Here is a 22,733-nt window from a genome sequence, read left to right as displayed (position 1 = left end):
ACAGCATTCCAGGGCATAAGAACCAAATAGATTAAAAATTTTCTTATCTGTATTTCTATACAAATTTCAGTTCCAAGTGCTAATTATTTATGAGCAGCTCTTCCTATATGCTCCACTTATTGAGCCTTAAATAAATATATATTGAGCATACATGTGCTTGGCACTGTTTGGGGCTCAGATCACAAAACTAAAGACCAATGCATTTACTACCCTTTGAAGATTGTAAATATGCAGTCAGGGAGGCAAAAGTTCCTCCCTGCATAGATCAAATATTCTTATTTATTGGGCAGCACATTCACTACACAAAGTTAGCCTTAGGAAAAGAAACACATGTAAACAATAAAACTTCTGAATATTACTTATCAAAACGTTTTTCTTAATTTTTGAAAATACACTATTTCCTCAATTGTGGATTACAAACTATTATTTCACTGCATTTATCAGTACCTCTTCCTTTCTTTCTTTCTTTTTTTTTTTTTTAATGTTTTTATTGATTTCAGAGAGAGGAAGGGAGAGGGAGATAGAAACATCAATGATGAGAGAAAACCATTGATCAGTTGCCTCCTGCACACACACACCCCCCAACAGGTGATTGAGCCCACAATCCAGGCATGTGACCTGACCGACACTCAACCACTGAGTCACACTGGCCAGGCCCTTCACCTTTTCTTAAGTACAAAACATTTACTTATTTATTCTACCTCTCTCCATTGTTACATCTGCAATCTACCACGCACTTGCCTATCTTGTTTTGTACCTGGCTTGGTTCATTTCACCCTATTATCCTGGCTGCATTCAGTGTGGATATTGATTACTAGGTGTACCAGTTAATAATGCGGATTTTTTTCAATAGATGGAGTTTCACATATGTTGATATATATGCGATTTGATATGTATGCTATTTTATTGTATTGACAACAAGCTTCAAAACTTCCTATGTCAAATTTGCTGAAGGTGTTAACATCATAGATATTTTTACACTTAAAAATATCGGATTTCATGCCAAAAAAAGAGCATTTACGGGATGTTTTAATTCATTATTTTGAAGAAAAAATTATCGAATACTTTGGGAAGCTTATGGTGAACATGCTCCATCTCAAGATACTTGTGAACGCTAGTTTAAATGCTTTAAAAGTGATGATTTCGATGTAAAGGACAAAGAACATCTAGGTCAACCGAAAAAAATTTGAAGACTAACAATTACAAGCATTATTGGATGAAGATGCATGTCAAACTCAAAAACAACTTGCAGAAAGATTAAACGTTGCTCAACAAACAATTTCCGATCGTTTACAAGCAATGGGAAAGATTTTAAAGGAAGGAAAATGGGTGCCACATCAACTGAACAAAAGACAAATGGAAAACTGAAAAGTCATCAGTAAAATGTTGCTTCAATGGCATGAAAGAAAGTCTTTTTTACATCGAATTGTGACTGGCGATGAAAAGTGGATTTATTTTGAGAATCTCACATGCACAAATGGGTTGATCCGGTCAACCATCAACATCGACCGCAAGGCCAAATGGCTTCGGAAAGAAGACAATGCTCTGCATTTGGTGGGATCAGGAAGGTGTGGTGTATTGTGAGCTTCTAAAACCAGGTGAAACCGTTAATACTGATCGCTACAGACAACGAATAATCAATTTGAACCACGCTGTGATCGTGAAATGACCAGAATGTGCCAGAAGACATGGCAAAGTAATTTTGCTTCATGATGATGCACCATCACACACTTCAAAACCAGTTCCAGACACGTTAAAAGATCTTGCCTGGGAAGTATTAACCCACCCGCTATGTTCACCAGACCTTGCTCCTTCAGATTACCACTTGTTCCGATCGATGGCACACGCACTTTCTGAGCAGCACTTCAAAACGTCTGAAGAAGTGGAAAATTGGGTCTCTGAATGGTTTGCCTTAAAACAAGAGAAGTTCTATTGGGACAGTATCCACAAATTACCTGAAAGATGGGGGAAATATGTAGCTAGCGATGGACATTACTTTGAATAAAACACTTTTGATGTTTCTCTTGAAATTATTGTGGTTTTTATTTTTTTATTACAAAATCCATTATTAACCGGTACACCTAGTACTCTTTTAATACTCTTGCCTTAAAGTTCTTTATACCTTGAATCTCTAAAGGCATTTATTTCCACACTACCTTCAAGATCTAGAACTATACTATATCGTTCTTTACAAGAGTTCCAAATGATGTTGAGATCTCAGTTTATAACATCCCATACCGCTATGCACACACTTATCCCACCTTTTTAAGCTTCCATCTCACTACCACATTAATGTGTTCATGGTCAATATTAATCCCTTCAAGTTTGTCAGATTTAGGTTTTTGTTGTCTTGTTTTAAGTAATAGTGACTCATTTCAACAATGACACTGGTAACAACTTAGATTCTCTGGGTAAGTCTCATTGTTTTACTAACTTGTTTGTTAAATACTAATCTTGGGTCAATCCTACCACTCAATTATTCCGTTCTTCCTCTCAGGTTACGACATATTGATGGAGAAAATAATGAAACTAGGCCAATTAGTTCCATTATCAATTCACGGAACTTAGTGCTGCATACTACTGTCTGAAAAATGTTACTCACTTTTAACATCATATTAAATTCTTCACAATACTTATTCCAACCTTTCCCATGCCTCTCTGGCTCCTAACTTCATCCCCACCCCCCACCCACCCCCACTTTTAATTCACTTAGAAAATAGCAACACCTTCAAATTTACTCTGAAGATCAAAGCCAATGTAGTAATGGAATAAGGATACACATATAGAACAACACAACAGAATTAAAGAATTCAGAAATAAAGCCTTACATTTATGGTCAATTGATTTTCTATTACTTTTGCTGCTTTTTAAAAATCCCTACCCAAGGATATGTTTTCTTGTGTGTGTGTTTTTTTCCCTATTTTTATTTTAGAGAGAAGGGAGGAAAAGGAGGCGGGGGGAGAGAGGGAAAGAGGGAAAGAGGGAGAGAGGGAGAGAGGGAGAGAGGGAGAGAGGGAGAGAGGGAGAGAGGGAGAGAGGGATTGCCTCTTGGATGTGCCCCATTCCTGGGAGTGAACCTGCAACCTAGGTTATATGCCCTGACAGGCAATCAAACCTGAGACCTTTTGGTGCATGGGATGATGCTCCAACCAACCAAGCTACACTGGCCAGGGCTACTTTTGCTTCTTTAGTACAGCCACGAAACAAGAACTGATTAGTATGTCTTCTCATATCTCTGATGTTAACTATAATTTTCTTCTGCTCTCTGTACATATTTTGACCATTTCTGTTATTATATTTCTGTTAAAAAGCTTTCTTCACATTTCTGTTTATTCTTAGAGATATCTGTTCATATTTAAGAGTTAAAGACTCTTGCCCAGCTGGTGTAGCTCATTGGTTGAGTGTTGATCTATGAATCAAGGGGCTGCCGGTTCAATTCCTGGTCAGGGCACATGCTTGGGTTGTGGGTTCAATCCCCGGTGGGGAGTGTGCAGGAGGCAGCCGATCGATGTTTCTCTCTCATCAATGTTTCTATCTCCCTATCCCTCTCCCTTCCTCTCTCTGAAATCAATAAAAACATACTTAAAAAAAAAAAAAGACTAAGGATGTCAATACTACCTAAAGCAATCTATAGATTCATGCAATTCCTATCAAAATCCCAGTGTTTGCAGAAATAGAAAAATCCATCCTAAAATTCATATGGAATTTCAAGGGATCCCAAACAGCCAAAACAATCTTAAGAAAGAACAAAGTTAGAGGTCTCATACTTCCTGATGTCAAAACTTAGCTTTTACTATAGTAATCAAATCAGTGTGGTACTGGCATAAAGTCAGACATATAGACCAATGGAGTAGAGAGCACAGAAATAAATTCTCACATATATGGTAAAATGTCTTGACAAGTGCATTTATCAAAATTTCCATTAAATGAGAAAGGACTTTTCAACAAGTGGTACTGGAAAAACTGGATATGAAATGCAAAAGCTGGACCCTTACCTTACATCACATATACAAATTAACTCAAAATGGATCAAAGACCTAAACATAAGAACTAAAACTATAAAACTCCTAGAAGAAAACATAGGGAAAAGCTTCATGACATTGAATTGGGCAATGCTTTCTTGGATGATACCAAAGGCATAGGCAACAAGAAGAAAAATAGATGTTAGATTCATTAAAAAAAAAACAAAAACTTTTGAGTATCAAAGGACACTATCATCAGAGTGAATGGGGAACCCACAAAAATGGAAGAAAATATATGCAAATTATCTATCTGATTAGGATTGATATTCAAGACATATATTCAAAATATATAAAGAACTCCTACAACTCAACAACACAAAAACAAACAACATAACATGATCCTTCTGAGGCAGTAGTTTCATTTTCCCCATCTTATGGGTGGAAAAACTGAAGCAGAGAGAAGTTAAGTAATTGGCTTTGTTACACAGTTATAACCACGCAAGTCGTTTTGTGGTTACATCGCCATCTCCCATTTACAGTATTTATAAAAAAAAAAAAGTTCCGTTATTTCGACGTATGTACATATATGCTTTATGTTTTTTATTATTTATTTTCCACAAGTAAAGGTCAAGAACTGTTATCTTTCTTTTAATTTTTTTTTTTTATTGTTTCACTTCATTACTGCTGTGTATGTGCTCCATGTGAGGGACGTAAGAGCTTATGTAGGTGGGTTCCAACTTACAGCGAAAATCGTGTTACGTCGCGCCGTAGGAACGGATCTCCGACGTAACCCGAGGACCTACTGTATATGTCTCCCAAGACAGAGAAAGGGTGGACAGAAAAAACTGCTGGTTAAAGTTGCCTAATTCTGATTAACAAAGAATTACTATTTTCCCCAGGACTATAATATGCCTCCTTATGGCTCCTTTCTTGCCCTCCTCAGACATACAAGTAAGACAGATAGCATTCAGAGGTATGAATTCTACTCCTAGCACTAATATTACCTGGTAGTGTGCTCTGGGATAAGCCATATAAAAAGAACAGTATATTAGCAGTTATTTTCAAACTTCCAATTTTATTTTAGAAATGCAAACTCTCTCATTAAATACTGAAGATTTAACTTGCTCTTTAAAAAATTTAGTTTAGGAGTCTGTCGATCCATGCCTGAAAATCTCTGGCACTTGCAGGCAAATGGTAACCTGATCATTTGTAATTTAGGATTATATCCCTTTACGGCTAGTAATTATGGTGGAGCCAGCTTTTACAGGGACAGGCAGAATAGTGTAGTGGTAAGCAGAACAGGCTGTGGACCCTGACTGCCTAGATTCCGTAACAGCTTGCTGGCTGTGGAATCTGAGTGACTTACCCTAAGGAAACTAATGCCAAGAAAGCTTATCTGTGATTAGAATAGTAACTACTACCTCATTGCATTAAGAACAATGACTAACTCTATAAATTTACAATGATACTCAAGGCTTGATACAAAAGCCTCAAGGCACTATTAAACAGTAAAGCTAAGTAATTTTGAGCTATTTAATATTTAAACATTATAAATTTTACCTATAAGAAAGCAAAAACCAATTTGGGGGAGATCTGTTCTGGAAAAAAGATATTTTACAAAACTCTCCCCATTTTTTAAACATGGCAACTAATTTGCTGACCTCCAGAATCATCTTCTTTCTTTTTTTTAAACTTTTTTTTAACAGAATAAAATTTTGGAGTTCAAATACAACTTTCTCTTAATTTTGACATTCTCCAAATTACAAAATACTACATATTTATTATAACAAGTGAAACAAGATTAAAAAGCAAAGACAAAACTAATTCTCTTTTCCCATTGTTTCTAATCCAACTACCTAAGATAACCAATATTATCAGTACAAATGCTTTTTATACATGCATTATTTTTCTTTTCAAAATTACTACAGATATAATACTCAAAAGCTTACCTCCAGATATATTGATGGTGGATTATGCTCCCCACCAAATTTATCCAATAACGCCTCTATATGTTCCTGTGTCAACTTAATCATTTGTTTGATATTCCACACCTAAAAAACATTTTTAAAACAATTTAAATAAAAATAATTTAGGAAAGGAATTAGAAATACTTCAAGATTTCTATCAAAATATTGCAGCAACTGCCTATAATCCTTGAAATTTAGAGCTTAGAAAACTTAATTATTTAGTATAGTGGTTTTGCCCTTTTATTAAACACTAGAGGCCCGATGCACATCATTTGTGCACGAGTGGGGTCCCTAGGCCTAGCCAGCGATCAGGGCCTATTGTGGCTGTCTCGCCCCGTCTCAATTGGGGCCAGGCCAGTCAGGGCCTGCCGGCTGCTGGCTGGGGCCTAGGGGCCTGCTGCCAGTAGGGGGCTGCCGGGTGAGGCTTGCTGGACAGGGAGGAAAGAAGGAGGGAGTGCAGGAGGTTTGCCGGCCGGGGGGAGGGACAAGGGGAGGTTGGCTGGCCGTGGGAGGTTGGCTGTGGGAGCACAATGGTCAACTGGTCATTCTGGTCGTTGAATTGTAACAGTCGCTTAGGCTTTTATATATATAGACTAGTAGCCCTTCACACAAATCCGTGCACCAGTAGCTCACCAGTAGCTCGCTGCCGCCCTCCAGTAGCTCTCCACTCGCTGCCCCACCCTCTTGTAGCTCCCCGCGCCCCCTCCCCCCCGCACCTCCCTCATAGCTTGCTGCCCTGCACCCTCCTGTAGCTCTCCGCTGCCCGCTTGCAGCCAGTAGCTCGCTCCCGCCCTCCTGTAGCTCTCCGCCTGCTGCCCTGCCCTCCTGTAGCTCCCTCTGCCCCCCTGAACCCTCTCATAGCTTGCTGCCTTGCCCCCTCCTGCAGCTCTCCACCTGCTGCCCTGCCCTCCTGTAGCTCCCTCTGCCCCCCTGAACCCTCTCATAACTTGCTGCCCTGCTCCCTCCTATAGCTCTCCGCTACCCGCTTGTAGCTCACTGCCCCACCCTCCTGCTGATCCATGATCTGGTTGTTACATGGTCGGTCGTTATGCTTCACAGAGTAACGACCCTTTGCATATTATATCTTTACTAGAGGCCCAGTGCACGAAATTCGTGCAGGGGGTGTGTGTGTTCCTCAGCCCAGCCTGCACCCTCTCCAATCTGGGATCCCTCTCACAATCCAGGACTGCTGGCTCCCAACCGCTCGCCTGCCTGCCTTCCTGATTGCCCCTAACCGCTTCTGCCTGCCAGCCTGATCACCCCCTAACCACTCCCTGCCAGCCTGATTAATGCCTAACTGCTCCCCTGCCAGCCTGATTGCCCCCAACTACCCTCCTCTGCCGGCCTGGTCGCCCCTAACTGCCCTCCCCTGCAGGCTTGATCGCCCCTAACTGCCCTCCCTTGCAGGTCTGGTCCCTCCCAAATGCCCTCCCCTGCTGGCCTGATTGCCCACAACTGCCCTCCTTTGCAGGCCTGGTCCCTCCCAACTGCCCTCCCATGCTGGCCATCTTGTGGCAGCCATCTTGGAGTGATGGTCAATTTGCATATTACTCTTTTATAGATAGGATTATATAGGACTAGAGGCCTGGTGCACAAAATTCGTGCACCGGAGGGTGGGGGGTGTCCCTCAGCCCGGTCTGCGCCCTCAGGGGATGTCCAATTGCCGTGGGGATCGGGCCTAAACCATCAGTGGGAAATCCCTCTCGCAATCTGGGACGCTGCATGCACCAGTGACCATACTTTTCATACAGGTGAAAGGCATCTTGCTGTTGTATGGGCAGCTACATTTTTTTGTCCTGATTATAAAAAATAGTACATAACATGATCTTTCTGAGGCAGTAGTACCATTTTACCAGTCTTATGGGTGGGAAAACTGAAGCAGAGAGAAGTTAAGTAATTGGCTTTGTTATATAGTTATAAGTGTCAGAATCAGGGCTGATCACAAAATGTGCAAGCCAGAGTCCATGCATGTCATCGCTGCATCATCCTGTTTTTTCAGTGTTAGAGTAGCCTTGCCAGGTTTTAACTTTTAAATCTAAGAGACTGTTCCCAATATATAGGGTAGGGTCCCTAAGCCTGGCTGGTGATCAAGGCTGATATGTGGGGCAACCAGTGGGTAGGGTGATTGGGGGGCCCCCGCTGGCACCTGCCTTGGCTAGGGGCCTGGCACCACCTGCTAGCCAGCCCCCCCCCCCACACACCGCCAGTCGCCTCCCTCTGTGGGGCAACTGGCAGGCAGGGCAATCAGGGGGGCCCCCACTGGCACCTGCCTTGGCTGGCAGCCTGGCGCTGCCTGCTGGCCTTCCTCATCCCCTGATCGCCACTGCCGGTTGCCTCCCTCTCAGTGGGCAGTGCACGTCATAGCAACCGGTCATTCCGCTGGTTGTTCTGCCGTTCAGTCAATTTGCATATTAGGGTTTAATTATATAGGACTTTACAGGTTTTTTCTATACTAGTAATACAATATATTCTCAACTATAAAAAAAATAAAATACATGAGTATTCAGAATAAACAAAAATTTTTAGAGAGAGTGAAACGGGGGGAGAGAGAGAAACATTGATCAGTTGCCTCCTGCACGTGCCCCGACTGGGGCTAGGGATCAAACCTACAACCTGCACATGCCCCGACTGGGGATAGGGAACGAACCTGCAATCAATAAGTAAACTTTGAGTTAAACTTAGAAATTAATCTAAAATGGAATAAGAGGACCAAGATTTTTTTTTCTGGCTAATTAAGAGCATATAAACCCTAAAGTTACTGGGATTATGTGGGAAAAAACCACAAACAAACAAAAACCAGCACCACAAATAAACTATTTTAAATGGTCCATAAAGTCATCCACTAAATTTACTCAATTTTAAAGAGATCTATTTTGGTCACATACATATAACTAAATGGAATGGGACTGTCTTTGGAGTTGGAACAAAATTGAATTAAAATATAGATGTCTATCATGTGAAACCCTACAGCAAGCATATCAAACTTGTGGTCTGTGAGCTGCATGCGTCCCACAACGAATATTTTTGCTGCTCAGCCAATATAACGATATGTAAGAAACACTTTAATAAAAATTTAGTAACTTGATTTTTACAATATCCTATTAGTTATAATTATTAATAATGAACTACAACGTTTGCTAATGACTGATTACTAGAATCGTGTTGCATTCATTTCCCTTACGTGGCTTAAGCACAGGCACACCATTTCTCTCCACTAATACTAGCAGTGAATATTTTAGCAGCTGATTGCCACGTCATTAGTCTTGGACAGACTTGTTTGGTGTGTGCAACAGGAAATATTTCACTTCCAGAGAACAAGAAAAATGGGTTTATTTACATTATGCTTATTAATTTATGCAGTTATTCAGTGTCTGGTAAGTTAATGTTAAAGAAAAATATTAGAACCAAGATGGTGGCATAGGTAAACACCTGAACTTGCTGCCGCGCACAACCACATTAAAATTACAACTAAAAGACAAAACAAGTATCATCCAGAACCACAGGAAGGCTGGCTGAGTGGAAATTCTACAACTAAAAGGAAAGAGAAAAGTGCACTGAGTCTGGAAGGAGGTGCAGAGGTGTGGAAGTGTGGAGGTGTGGAGGCGCGTGCAAAAGGAGCTGGCAACTCGGTATACTGTTATCTTTTTCAATCGGGAGGGAGATAAAAGCTCCTGACTGCTCTGAACTGCAGTTCAGGGCGAGACTCTGGGGATCCAGACTCATACGGAGAGAAACTGGACTGTCTGGCATCAGGCTGGAACGTGAGGGTGGCTTTCTCTCAGAGGTGCTTGCAGTGATCATTGTTCCAGCACGGTGCCAAGGGACACAGAGACCCGGGGCAAAAAGAAAAAAGAATAAAAAAACATGAAGATAGTGTAAGGAGCCTCTGGGACAACTTCAAGCATACCAACATCCAAATTATAGGGGTGCCAGAAGAAGAGAGAGAGCAAGATACTGAAAACCTATTTGAAGAAATAATGACAGAAAACTTCCCCCACCTGGTGAAAGAAATAGACTTACAAGTCCAGGAAGCGCAGAGAACCCCAAACAAGAGGAATCCAAAGAGGACCACACCAAGACACATCATAATTAAAATGCCAAGGGCAAAAGACAAAGAGAGAATATTAAAAGCAGCAAGAGAAAAACAGTTAGTTACCTACAATGGAGTACCCATACGACTGTCAGCTGATTTCTCAACAGAAACTATGTAGGCCAGAAGGGAGTGGCAAGAAATATTCAAAGTGATGAATAGCAAGAACCTACAACCAAGATTACTCTACCCAGCAAAGCTATCATTTAGAATTGAAGGTCAGATAAAGAGCTTCACAGATAAGAAAAAGCTAAAGGAGTTCATCACTGCCAAATCAGTATTATATGAAATGCTGAAGGGTATTCTTTAAGAAGAGGAAGAAGAAGAAAAAGGTAAAGATAAAAATTATGAACAACGAAGTGACACAAATACATTATCTAACAACAAGTGAATCTAAAAATCAAGTGAATAAAAAATCTGACGAACAGAATAAACTGGTGAATAGAATAGAATCAGGGGCATAGAAAGGGAGTGGACCGACAATTCTCAGGGTGAAGTTGGTGTGGGGGGTGCGGGAAGAGTCTGGACAAAAATCATACACCTATGGACGAGGACAGTGGGGAGGGGGTAAGGGCAGGGCGTGGGAACCAGGTGGAGGGGAGCTATGGGGGAAAAAGAGGAACAACTATAATAATCTGAACAATAAAGGTTTATTTAAAAAAAAGAAAAATATTAATTTTATTAAAATGTTCTATTATTTTATGCTAACAACTACTCATTTATTTCAGCCCTTTGTATTCGGCATGTCTCTATCGAAATAAACCTATGTTTCTATGAAAATTGAAGCTTTTGTTTTTTTGCAGCCCACATAAACTTAAACCTTGTTTATTTGGCCCATGTTAGCCTTTGAGTTTCGAATTTTCTTGCATTGTAACCTCCTATCCCAAGTTATTCTCCCAAGTTGTTCAGTTTTCTAAAACTCTGGGCACCACTCCACAGAACCACATCCCACAACACTAAAATCAAAGATTTGTGCGGAAACACTCTCACAAGTAACTAACTGGGGATAATGGCCTGTTAGGACTGTAAGCTCCTTGAAGTTGATCACATTGATCAGTTTTATTCCTAGCACCCAGGTACACTAGTATAAAGCAGGTAGTTTATGGGTGCTGGCTGCATGAAAATATTAAAAACTCTATATTCTGGGAAAGCTCAGAGCAGACTGATGAAATCACATTCAATAGAATTCAACTGAGGTTAGAGAAGTAACAGGGTACAGATAAGATCAGAGAAATAGAAGCCACCCTCAGTGAAGATATTTTCATTCTTTCTCCACTAGGGTTCCATGAGAAAATGAAGTCCAATTGCTCTAAGGCACCCAGTATAAGTAATGAATTATCTTCTCTCCAATGTACCTAGAATGGTACTACTAAGACTCTCAAGAGAGAGTTAAACTGTATGTTCACTAGTTTTAGGTACTTTTTAATAAACCCTGAATTAACGAATAATATTTTGTGAAGAGCATTTCATGGTGTGTGAATGTTTTAAAAATACAATGTTACCATACATATATCACCTGGCTATTTCATTTGCTTTATTTTCCCCTTCCAAAATAACATACTGTCAGTTTTCAAAGTCTTCCAATTTCTCCATCAATATAACATCTCTCTGGCGTCCAATTCTATTTTCCCTGTGCCAGGTACTCTAATAACAAGTGATAAGGATACTATACTATAATTATTGTAACAATCTTATATATACTGCCTATTTTGTACCAGGCACTGTTTACACACTGTATATATTAAACTTGTTCAACTCCTTCCAACAATCTAATAAGGTGGGAACTATTATTATTCTTATTTTACAGATGAGGGAACAGAGTTTAAACAAACAAACAAACAAGCTTGGCCCAGGTCAGAGAGCTAATAAATGGCAAAACTACTCATAGATGCTGCATAGTCTATGTGTCTCTGAGAAGTGGAAGAAATATTCTGTCATCAGGTATTCTAACCAGACACTTTACACACTCTGTAACATAAGGCAGGTGAGAACGTTGAGACAGTAGTTAGAATTTAAGTAAAAGTAGATCACTGTATATTAAATTCCTTCATTCAACTAATATTTAATGAGTGGCGTTATGTGCCAGGGTTCTAGGCAATGAAGATATAGTGCAATTAAACCAGTTCCTGAACTCATGGAGCATACGTTCTAGTTGTGGGAAGAAAAGGACCTTTTAAAAAACAGAATACATATTATGTCAGATGGTGATAAAAAGTTATAAAGAAAAATAAAGCTGGGAAGCAGGAGGGAGGTAGGTGGCTAATAATTTTGTAGAGTGGTTAAACTTAAAGGTTTCACTGATAACATACGAACAGAAAGCTGAGTTTTACTTCCTCCTTTCCAATTTGATGCCTTTTATTGCTTCTTCTTGTCTGATCACTGTGGCTAGGACTTCCAGTACTATGCTGAATAAGAGTGGTAAAAGTGGGCATCCCTATCTTGTTCCTGTTCTCAGGGGAAAAGGATTTAAGCCTTTACACATTATTTCTTCTTCCTGGAAAAAACTTTGCCTGGCACTTTTTGCAAATTAGCACAGCTTCTTCAGATAGAAGAAGAGATCTTTAAATCTCACTTCCTCAGAGAGGCCTCCCCTGATCACCCTCCTCCCAATCTATATTAGATAATCACTAAACTGCATCCTATATTTTTTCTTTGGGCACATAATCACAATTCTGAATTTGTGTGTGTGTGTGTGTGTGTGTTGATAATGTATTTATAGTACACTCCTGATTGCACAAACCACATTTAAAAGCTAGCACATACAGTACTTTTTTAAATTTGTAGTTCTTATTGTTATACATGGCTTTTGATCTTATTAGACATTTATTTTACGATGTGAGAGTCCCATTAAAAGCATTCCATAATTATAGATAAAAAGTAATGAGAGTCTGAATTACTATTGATAGATTTAATGCCTTCACAATAATTCTGTAAGGTAGCTAGGAGGATGCTAAGTTCTGAGAACATAAATGGCCATTCTAAAAAAGAGGAAATCCTAAGCAATGGTAAAACCTTAAACATTTAATTTTAACTTAAAACTGTAAAAATGAACATTCATTCTCCAATCTTTGATATAGGGGCAGGGATCTTCCTTTAAATATGCCTCACATCTAATTTGGCATCAAATATTTTTTAAATGGGCAATACCAGTTAACCTGATCAGTTGGTTAAGTGGAAGTCAGTAAGAGAACTTATGTTAGTTTCACCTTTGGTACTATGGATGCAATGACAAAAATTGCACAGGTTACAATGCGATGGCCAAACCCATGGTTTACAAAATAGGTCCCCACATACCTATGAGGGAACACAGGAGACTCTTTATTGAGATTGTAGGCAGATTACATTATTTAGTAATGTATAAATCTAGAATATTACAAAAAATCAGATTTTTCATATTAAACATTTACAGAGGCACCCTCACCTAGGGTTCATATCAGATAAGTTACGTATGGTCAAAAGTATATTGAAGACTGAACATTGCACACTTCAGAGTACTTGATGGTGGGGTTCCCACTCTTCTTGCACATACATCTTATTGTGACATACTATAGCTTACTAACACTAAGTAAACATATGGATTATATTATCTAGTTAACTAAAGTAAACTTTTCAAAACAGACAAGTGCCTTAAAAAGAATTCCTACAAACTTCAAACCTCATATTGAAGATAACACTACTGCTGATAGAAAAGAATGTCAAAGCTGACACTTTGCCTACTCCTAGTACAAGCTATTTGTCAGCCACAATACAGGATGAAAAGAATGATCTAATCCAGTGATTCTCAACCACAGGTGATTTTGCCCCCAGGAGACATTTGGCAGCATCTGGAGATATTTATGATTGTCACAATTGAAGGGAGCGAACTATTGGCAATGCACAGGACGGCCCCCCACAACCAGGAATTATCCAGGACAAAATGTCACAGTGCCTAGGTTGAGAAATACTGCCCTAATCATTCCTGACAAGAAACTGGCTACTTCTAAAAAATTATCCAGATTATTCAAAATATGGATCTGCATCCACTATTGTTAATGATGAACCTTGCCCTTAGGGCTGTATGGCCTGAGATATTAGCTAGAGACAAAGCCATCACAACTCTTGTTTCATTTTGTACAGTAGTACACATATAATTTATAAATAAAACAGACATGCAATAATAATGGCCATGAGTTCAAATTTTTCCTGATAGAGTACAAAAATTTTTAAGTCTGGAGACTACAGATTCAAACAACAAAAGCTAACAAAGATTTATCAGTACACTCATACATGTGGAGTTTATAAAAATTTATAATCCTAGCTAAAAGAAAGAAACCTTATAAAAATTTTATTCTCTAGGACAAGCACTGCTCAAGATATTAAACAGATTTAAGATAATAATCCAGATTTAAAACCATTAGCAAAAAAAACCTGAAGGTGCCAAAAGTATAAAGAGAACAACACCAGCTGTCAATTGTGGTTAACAACCTCACGAAAACAGTAGCTGCACAGTATACAACAGGACATGGGGAGGCTTTGATCACATGGTGGTCAAGAGCATGGCCTCCAGAGTCACAATGTCTGTGTTCAAAGCCCAGATCCTTCACTTAAGCGCGTGCCAATTGCATAACTTTTCTAAACCTATTTCTTCATTTACAAAAGGGGGATTATAATACCTAACTCTTAGGGCTCTTGTGAAGATTTATGGTAAGCATAGTAGTTTAAGAGCACAGGCTTTAAAATCAGAATTCCAGCTCTGTCACTTATTAAGCTCTGTAACCTTGGGCAAGTTACTTAACCCCCAAGTGTCAGCTTCTTCATCTATAAAACAGAGTTAGCTTGACATATTTCTATTATTTTAATAATACAAACTACATAGAGTTGATCTGAGAATCAAATGGGATTCTCAATGTCTGGCATGAAGTACATAATTAATAAACTAAAATACTCAAAAAATGAGCTAAAACAGTTCATTATCTTGAATAATTATAAAATTAAGTGGCACATTATTTCTATAAAACATTTTTGTGGATCAATAAATGATTTCTATGTTCAAAAGCAACTATTTTTTAAATATGTAATGATAGATATGCTTTTATTCAGCCAAATTTACCAAATCCCCACTATGTGAATGTCTCTTCTCTCAAAGATCTGAGCTCACAGTTAGGTAGAAGTACATAATCATAACTATACTGCAACGTGGTCAATTCAAATAATCAATATGTGCATAAAATGTAAGAGCACCAAGTAGGTATGATCAAGGTGGGGAAGAGAGGGGAGGAGAGGAAAAGTAGTTAAAGAAAGCTTCTTGGAAAGATAACCAGAACTGAGTTCTAAAGGATGAGTACAAGATGAGTACAGTGTCCTCAAAGGGGTATATAAATGATATTTGGGGTGAGGCAATTCTTTGCTGTGCAAGAATTTAGGTGCATTGTGTTCCTTGGTCTGTGGGCATTAAATGCCTAATAGCATCTCCTAATCTTTTTGACAATCAAAACATTTCCAGAAGCCTCCCAATGGGGCAGGCTCCTCATTCAGAAACCACTGAAGGGAGCGGGGAGGAAGAAAGCACTCAGCCAATGCATTCCTAGGAAATGCAAGATTTTGGTATTACAATAGCATTTTCTTAAATGTTTCACAGCATGTTAATACACACTGTACATAAGCAATGTTTCATAGTCAAGGAAGTCTAGGAAATTCTAATTTAAACAAAAGTAAGTTGTTTTTTTACTACAGTTCCTCTCATTCTTTAACATACCATGCCCAATTATGAAATCCCAAGTACAGGTATCTCTTGCTCACCAAATTGATTCAGATACTTTTTAGATAAATCTCTTGATATGCAAAATAGAAAATCAAATTAATATTCAGATAACACAGTATCCTCACTATCTGAACTCAGAAACTGAACAGTGAGGAACTTTTATAATTTCCCCAATTGTTAACTATGGAACCTATCTATGGGAGAATACTTGGAGTGGTTAGTACCCCATTGTATATGTTTTGTGAAATACCGTGCCACAGCATTTATTATGCAGCAAGAATTGCTGATGGATACAGATAGAGATGTAGGAAAGAACAAGATCACAGAAGATCCAAATATGACATATTATGGACTTCTTACCTGGTTTAGACATTTGCTTTTAGAGTAGAGCCACACCTCTCTATCTCCATCCTTTTCCCCACCCATCTCTGGAACAAAAAATTATGGGATGAAACCACATAAAATAAAAGCAGTACTTTGCTGAAGGGAAGAACTGGCAATTTTCTGATTCATGATAGGAACCAGTTCCTTTCTAAGAATGACAACTGAACATAAGATACAAAAGGTTAAAAGGGAATCAAAATAAAGTCTAAATGGGATATTTAAAAAAAGATACTGGACTAAAAAACCAACACCAAAACAAGTCCTTTGCCCATTTTTTAATTGGACTGTTGTCTTTTTTTTTTTTTTTGACAATCTAAGGAAAAAGAGGTCAGTGTCCCTAACTAAAACAGTCAGGTATTGCATGTTTTAAAAATTCTGGCAGCACAGGCTGAAAATTGCTGCTCTAGAGCAATGGTCGGTTCTCAAAGTATGATTCCTGGACCAGCAGCACCAGCACCCCCTAGAACCTTGTTAGAAATGCAAACTGTCAAGCTGCACCCCATTCCTACTAAATCAAACTTGAGCAAGGGGGGGTCCCAGCAGTCTGTTTTGATAAGCCCTCCTCCAAGTGATTTTGAAGCACACTCAAATTTGACCACCACTGCTCTAAGGTAATGTCTAGAAGTGGTACTGCTGATCGTAGAACATCCTATTGTTTTCCAAAGTGGTTTTTCCAATTTACACTACTATCAGCAGTGGAAGAGCTCCCACTGTTTCATATTCTTACCAACGCTTGATACTGTCAGATGTTTCATTTCTGCCAGTTTAGTCTATACAAAATGGTCTCTTGTGCTTTTAATTTCTATTCCCATAATTGTTAATGAGGTTAACCATGTTTTCATATGTTTATTGGTCCTTTAAATTTCTTTTTTAAAAATCTAATGACTGTTCAGGCTTTTGCCCCTTTCCTTCCATTTGGTGTTCTTTCTTGGCTAGGGACTCATAATTCTCTATGTATATTTTCACACCAATCATCCATTCATTTTGTGTTGTTGTAGGTAACCTCTAAAATGGCCCTCAATGGTCTTCACCTCTTGGTATCTAAGTCCTTGTATAACCTCTTCCCCTTGAGTGTAGGCTAGACTGATTGTGTTCTTAAGAAGCAAGTTAGAACAGAATATGGCAGATGTGATGGTATGTCACTTCTAAGATTCAGTTATAAAAAGACTGTGGTTTCCATCTTAAGAAGTCTCTCTCATTCCCTCTAGATCTTTTACTATGGGAAAAGCCAGCAGCCATGCTGTGAGGTGGCCGTGTGAAGAGACCCATGTGAGTAAATTAGGCAGTGGATCTTCTGAGACCTGCCACATCCAGATGAGAGAGCACAGAAGTAGGTTCCTCTCAGTCCAGCCAAAGATAACTGCAGGCCTGGCAGACACCTTGACTGCAACCTCATGAGAGACCCTGAGCCAGAGCCACCCAGCTAAGCTGCTCTCAGATTCCTGACCCACAGAAATAGATTGATGTTTGCTGTTTTCAGTTGCTCAGTTTTGGAATAATTTATTACCCAGCAATAGATAACTAATACATGAGTATTGCAAATATCTTCTATTCTGTGCCTTGTCTTTTTTATCCTCTTAAGGTCTTAATAAACAGAAGATTGAATTAATCTACACTAATAAAAGAGAAATATGCAAATTAACCACACCTCCGAGACTACCCATAAGCCAATCAGGAGTGAGTATGCAAAGTAACCCAACAAAGATGGTGAATTTGCATACGCAGGTGCGGAGCAGCCGGGCGGGGCTGAACGCCTGCTATGAGGGGGAGGGGGAGGGAGGGGGCGGGGGGTGGGGGGAACTCCAGGAGGACTTGCAGGCTCCCGGACGGCCAGGAGCGAAGCCAGGGGAAGGAAAGCCTATTCTTGCACGAATCTTCGTGCAACAGGCCTCTAGTATTTAATATTTTTAATGTAGTCAAATTTATCGATTTTTGTATGGTTAATGTTTTCAGTCTTAAGAAATCCTTGCCTGCCTGGACGGCATGGCTCAGTGGACCTATGAACCAGGAGGTCATAGTTCAATTCCAGGTCAGGGCATATGCCTGGGTTGCGGGCTCTCTCCCTTCTTCTCCTGCAGAATTTGATTTCTGGTCAGGGAACATGCCTGGGTTGCAGGCTAGATCCCCAGTGTGGGCCATGCAGGAAGCAGCTGATCAATGATTCTCTCTTATCACTCATGTTTCTCTCTCTCTCCCCCTTCCTCTCTGAGACCAATAAAAAAATATATTTTTAAAAGAAATCCTTGCTTGACTTGAGCTCATTAAAGCCCCTTAAAAAAAAAACAAAAAAACTTTGTTTTCCTTTTTTAATCTTCAATCTACTAAGAATTGATTATTATGCAAACTAAGAGGTGAGGTCCAACATCATTTCTTTAGTATGGTAAGCAACTGCTCCAAGCAAGTGTTTCCTTTCCCAACTACCTTGCCAGGTATTCACCCACCTAACCCCATATAAGCATATAAAATTCATTAGCAACCTCTACCTATTTAGTATTACCTGTCAGTTTGTTATTCATCTTCCCTTTTCTTTTCTTTTTTTGTCAATCTTCAACTGGTATATTTACCATTGATTTTTAGAGTGGAAGGGGGCAGAGAGCGAGGCGGAGAGGGAGAGAGGGGGAGAGAAGGGAAGAGAAGGGGAGAGAAGGGGAGAAAGGGGGAGAGAGAGGGAGAGGGAGGAATAGAGGGAGAAAGGGAGGGGGGAGGGAGGGAGGGAGGGAGGGAGGGAGGGAGGGAGGGAGGGAGGGAAGGAGGGAGGGAGGGAAGAAGGAAGGAAGGAAGGAAGGAAGGAAGGAAGGAAGGAAGGAAGGAAGGAAGGAAGGAAGGAAGGAGGGAAGGAAGGCTGGCTGGCTATAATCCAACTCACATCTTAAAGACCTATTTAAAATAAAACCTATTTCTAGGCTTTCTAGTGTTAAAAGAAATTTACAAAATTAATAAAAGAAAGTATAAAAAGAATATTAAAACCAAGAAAAAATTTAAATACAAAAATCAGAAAATAAAATTAGAGTAATTAAGTTTGTTGGTAGTCTTGGTACTCATTTGGTATTTTATGAAGTGGTCTATTAAAAACCCTAGATATCACCAGAAATGAATTTGAATATGATCTTTGGGTGGGAGTCATGTCTCATATTCACCAAGGTAATAAATAACGAGGGCCCAGTAGTGCCTCCCATATAGCAAGCATCCAAATTTTTTGACAGAAAAAAATGGATTAAAGAAGTCTCCCTATCTTATTGTTCTTTAAGAATATCTTGGCAGTTCTTAACTCTTTCTACTTCCATAGAAACTATTAATCAAGTTGTCAAATTCCACAGAAAAAGCTATAGGGATTTGTATTTCAATGAATCTACTGAGCAGTTTAAGAAAAACTGGCATTTTACCATACTCACTCTTCCAATCCATCCTTAGTATATGGTATGTAACACCATTTATTTAGGTTTTCCTTTATGTCTCTAAGTTTAATTACTTTTAATATATATATATATATATATATATATATATATATATATATATATATAAAAATAAATTTTATTGAGAAGAAGGGAGAGAGATCGAAACATCAATGATGAGAGAGATTCATTGATTGGCTGCCTCCTGCATGTCCCTACTGGGAATGGAGCCTGCAACCAGGGCATGTGCCTCCACTGGGAATCGAACGGTGACCTCCTGGTTCATAGGTCAATGATCAACTACTGACACACACCAGCTTGGCTAATTAATTTTCTTTATAAAGGTCTTATGCAACTTTTTAAAACACATCTTAAATAGTTAAAATTCAGTTTATGTATTTCCTTTTCTAGGAAGTCTTTCTGTCTTCCATCTCCTACACCTATTCTGAATTATGTACTCCTCTTCTGTGATTCCTCAGCACCTGTGGCATACTTTAAACATAACACTGTCCTTAACTTGTGACTTATGGGTCTGCTTCTACCACTAGACTGTAAGCTCCTTGAGGACAAAGACTGTCATTTCCATATCACAGCACCTAGCAAACAATTAGCACAAAGGAACTCAACATTATTTTTCAACTTTACACATGTGAATAAATAAATGTAACCAATGAATACCTTCTATGTATTGGGCACAATAATATGCTGAGTGCTTAAATACATTATCATCTAACTCTAAAAGTAAATTATCCTTTTGACACACATTTTATAAGTCTAATATTAGTGTCACATGGTATACTGGGCATCAGGAATACTGTAGTGATAGTCCATTCAGCCTAATATATATGTAAACTGGGTGGCTTATAAACAAGAGAAATTTATCACAGTTCTGGGAAGTCCAAGATCAAGGTGCCAACAGATTTGGTGTCTTGTAAAGACCCACTTTGAGGTTCATAGATGGTGCTTTCTAGCTGTAATTTCACATGAAGGCACAAGCCAGCTCTCTGAGGTCTTTTATAAGAGCACTAATCCCAATCACAATGACTCCACTGACTGCACAGAAAAAATAAGGCAATAGGAGAAATCAGAGATGCCCTGAGGTTTCAAGTATAAATTATGATTAAGTGGAGAATATTACAAGAATAGGGGCAGAAGTAATTTAAAGGGAAATATAACTATTTAGTTTAGGACTTTCTGACTTTGTGATGTCAGTGAGACATTAAGGTAAAATATTCAAGACAATTGGAAATGCAGGACTGACACTCTAGCTCAGAGAGTAGCTTGACTATTAAGGGCATATAGTGGCCTTTTTGAAAGAACAGATTCAGTTGGGTGAAAAGAAATAGAAGAGTGACTTTCAAGAAGATACGAGTGAGTACTTCTTTAAGAAAAGGCATTAAGTGACCAGAAGGAGAAAACAAAAACTCAAGGGGATGCCAGAGTCAGGGAAGGTATTTTGTTTTTGGATGGGATTACCATAATACATTTGAAGGCAAACAGCAAGTAACCAGTGTCAAAGAAAGGTCTAAAGGTGTGTGTGCTTGTCAAATACTAAGAGATTGGGATATAAGATAAAAGGAAGAACAAATTGTTCTGTGCTGTTCCAGAGGACTAAACTAGGATGATGTTAGAACCTAGAGACAGTAGTTCAAGAAGGTATAGCTGAGTTTCACATTAAGAGATATATTTGTTAACAGTAGAGGTATTTAGCAAAGGAACAAGATGCTTTACTATTAAGGATATTTAACTGAATTCTTAATCATTTGTCAGGGATGCTGCTGGAGAAATTCTGTACTATGTGAGGTGAAACTAGGTTCCATTTGACACTAAATTCTGACTTGTCTCATTAAGCAATAACTCCCATTTCCCCCCCTCCCAGACCTGGTAACCTCTATTCTACTTTCTATCTTTATGAATTTGCCTATTCTGATATTTTATGTAAGTGGAATCATATTTGTCCTGTTGTGTCTGGCTTATTTCACTTACCATGATGTTTTCAAGGCTTACCCATTTTATTTTATTTTTTAAAATATATTTTTATTGATTTCAGAAAGGAAGGGAAAGGGATAGAAACAGCAATGATGAGAGAGAATCACTGATCAGCTGCCTCCTGCATGCCCTCCACTGAGGATCAAGCCTGCAATCTGGGCATGTGCCCTGACTGGGAATCGAACTCTCATCTCCTGGTTAATAGGTCGACGCTAAACCAGAGTCACACCAGTTGGGTAAGGCTTACCTAATTTGTATGATGCATCAGAACTTCATTCCTTTTATGACTGAAAACCAGTCCACTGTATGCATATACTGTATTTTTAAATACATTCATCTGTTGATAGGCACTTGGGTTTTTTCCAACTTTGAGCTATCCTATATAATAAAGAGGTAATATGCAAATTGACCATCATTCCAACACACAAGATGGCCACCACAAGATGCAGGGGAGGGCAGCTGTGGGCGATCAGGCCTGCAGGGGAGGGCAGTTGGGGGCAACCAGGCCAGCAGTGGAGGGCAGTTATGGGTGACTAGGCCTGCAGGGGAGGGCAGGTTGGGGTGACCAGGCTGGCAAGGGAGGGAAGTTAGAGGTGACCGGGCCAGCAGGGGAGGGTAGTTGGGGTGACCAGGCCAGCAGGGGAGGGCAGTTAGGGGCAACCAGGCTGGCAAGAGAGGGAAGTTAGGAGTGACCAGGCCAGCAGGGGGGGGGGCAGTTGGGGGTGACCAGGCCTGCAGGGGAGGGCAGTTAGGGGCAATTGGGACAGCAGGGGAGCAGTTAGGCGTCGATCAGGCTGGCAGGGGAATGGTTAGGGGGTGATCAGGCTGGCAGGCAGAAGTGGTTAGGGGCAATCAGGCAGGCACGCAGGCACGCAGGCGAGCGGTTGGGAGCCAGCAGTCCTGGATTGTGAGAGGGATGTCTGACTGCCTGTTTAGGATAGGGCCTAAACGGGCAGTCGGACATCCCTCGAGGGGTCCCAGATTGGAGAGGGTGCAGGCTGGGCTGAGGGACACCCACCTATTCCCCCCCCCCCCCCCGTGCACTAATTTCGTGCATTGGGCCTCTAGTTGTGAATAATGCTGCAATGAACACTGCAGCATACAAGTATCTAAGTCTCTGTTTTCATTCTTTTGGATATATTCCTGAGAGTGGAATTGTTGGGTCATATGGTAATTCTATTTATTTGGATTTTAGATTCTATATACATT

General features: G+C 39.6%; 1 protein-coding gene across 3 annotated transcripts in view; it reads right to left on the bottom strand.

Annotated features, from left to right (window-relative positions):
* BRAF (B-Raf proto-oncogene, serine/threonine kinase) overlaps nt 1-22,733 on the bottom strand; it is a 136,325-nt gene that overhangs the window by 102,829 nt on the left and 10,763 nt on the right. For 2 of the 3 annotated variants that reach the window (XM_079786536.1, XM_079786534.1), the window contains exon 2: nt 5,912-6,013. The exons of the other annotated variant lie outside the window; for it this stretch is intronic. In XM_079786536.1, the coding sequence (XP_079642662.1) occupies nt 5,912-6,013 (102 nt within the window). The remainder of the gene's footprint in view (nt 1-5,911; nt 6,014-22,733) is intronic. 3 annotated transcript variants of the gene reach the window in all.

Source organism: Cnephaeus nilssonii, assembly GCF_951640355.1.
Source record: "Cnephaeus nilssonii genome assembly, chromosome: 12".
NCBI lineage: Eukaryota > Metazoa > Chordata > Mammalia > Chiroptera > Vespertilionidae > Cnephaeus > Cnephaeus nilssonii.
Note: the sequence above shows the minus strand (reverse complement) of the source record. Positions and strands in the feature narration are given on the sequence as shown.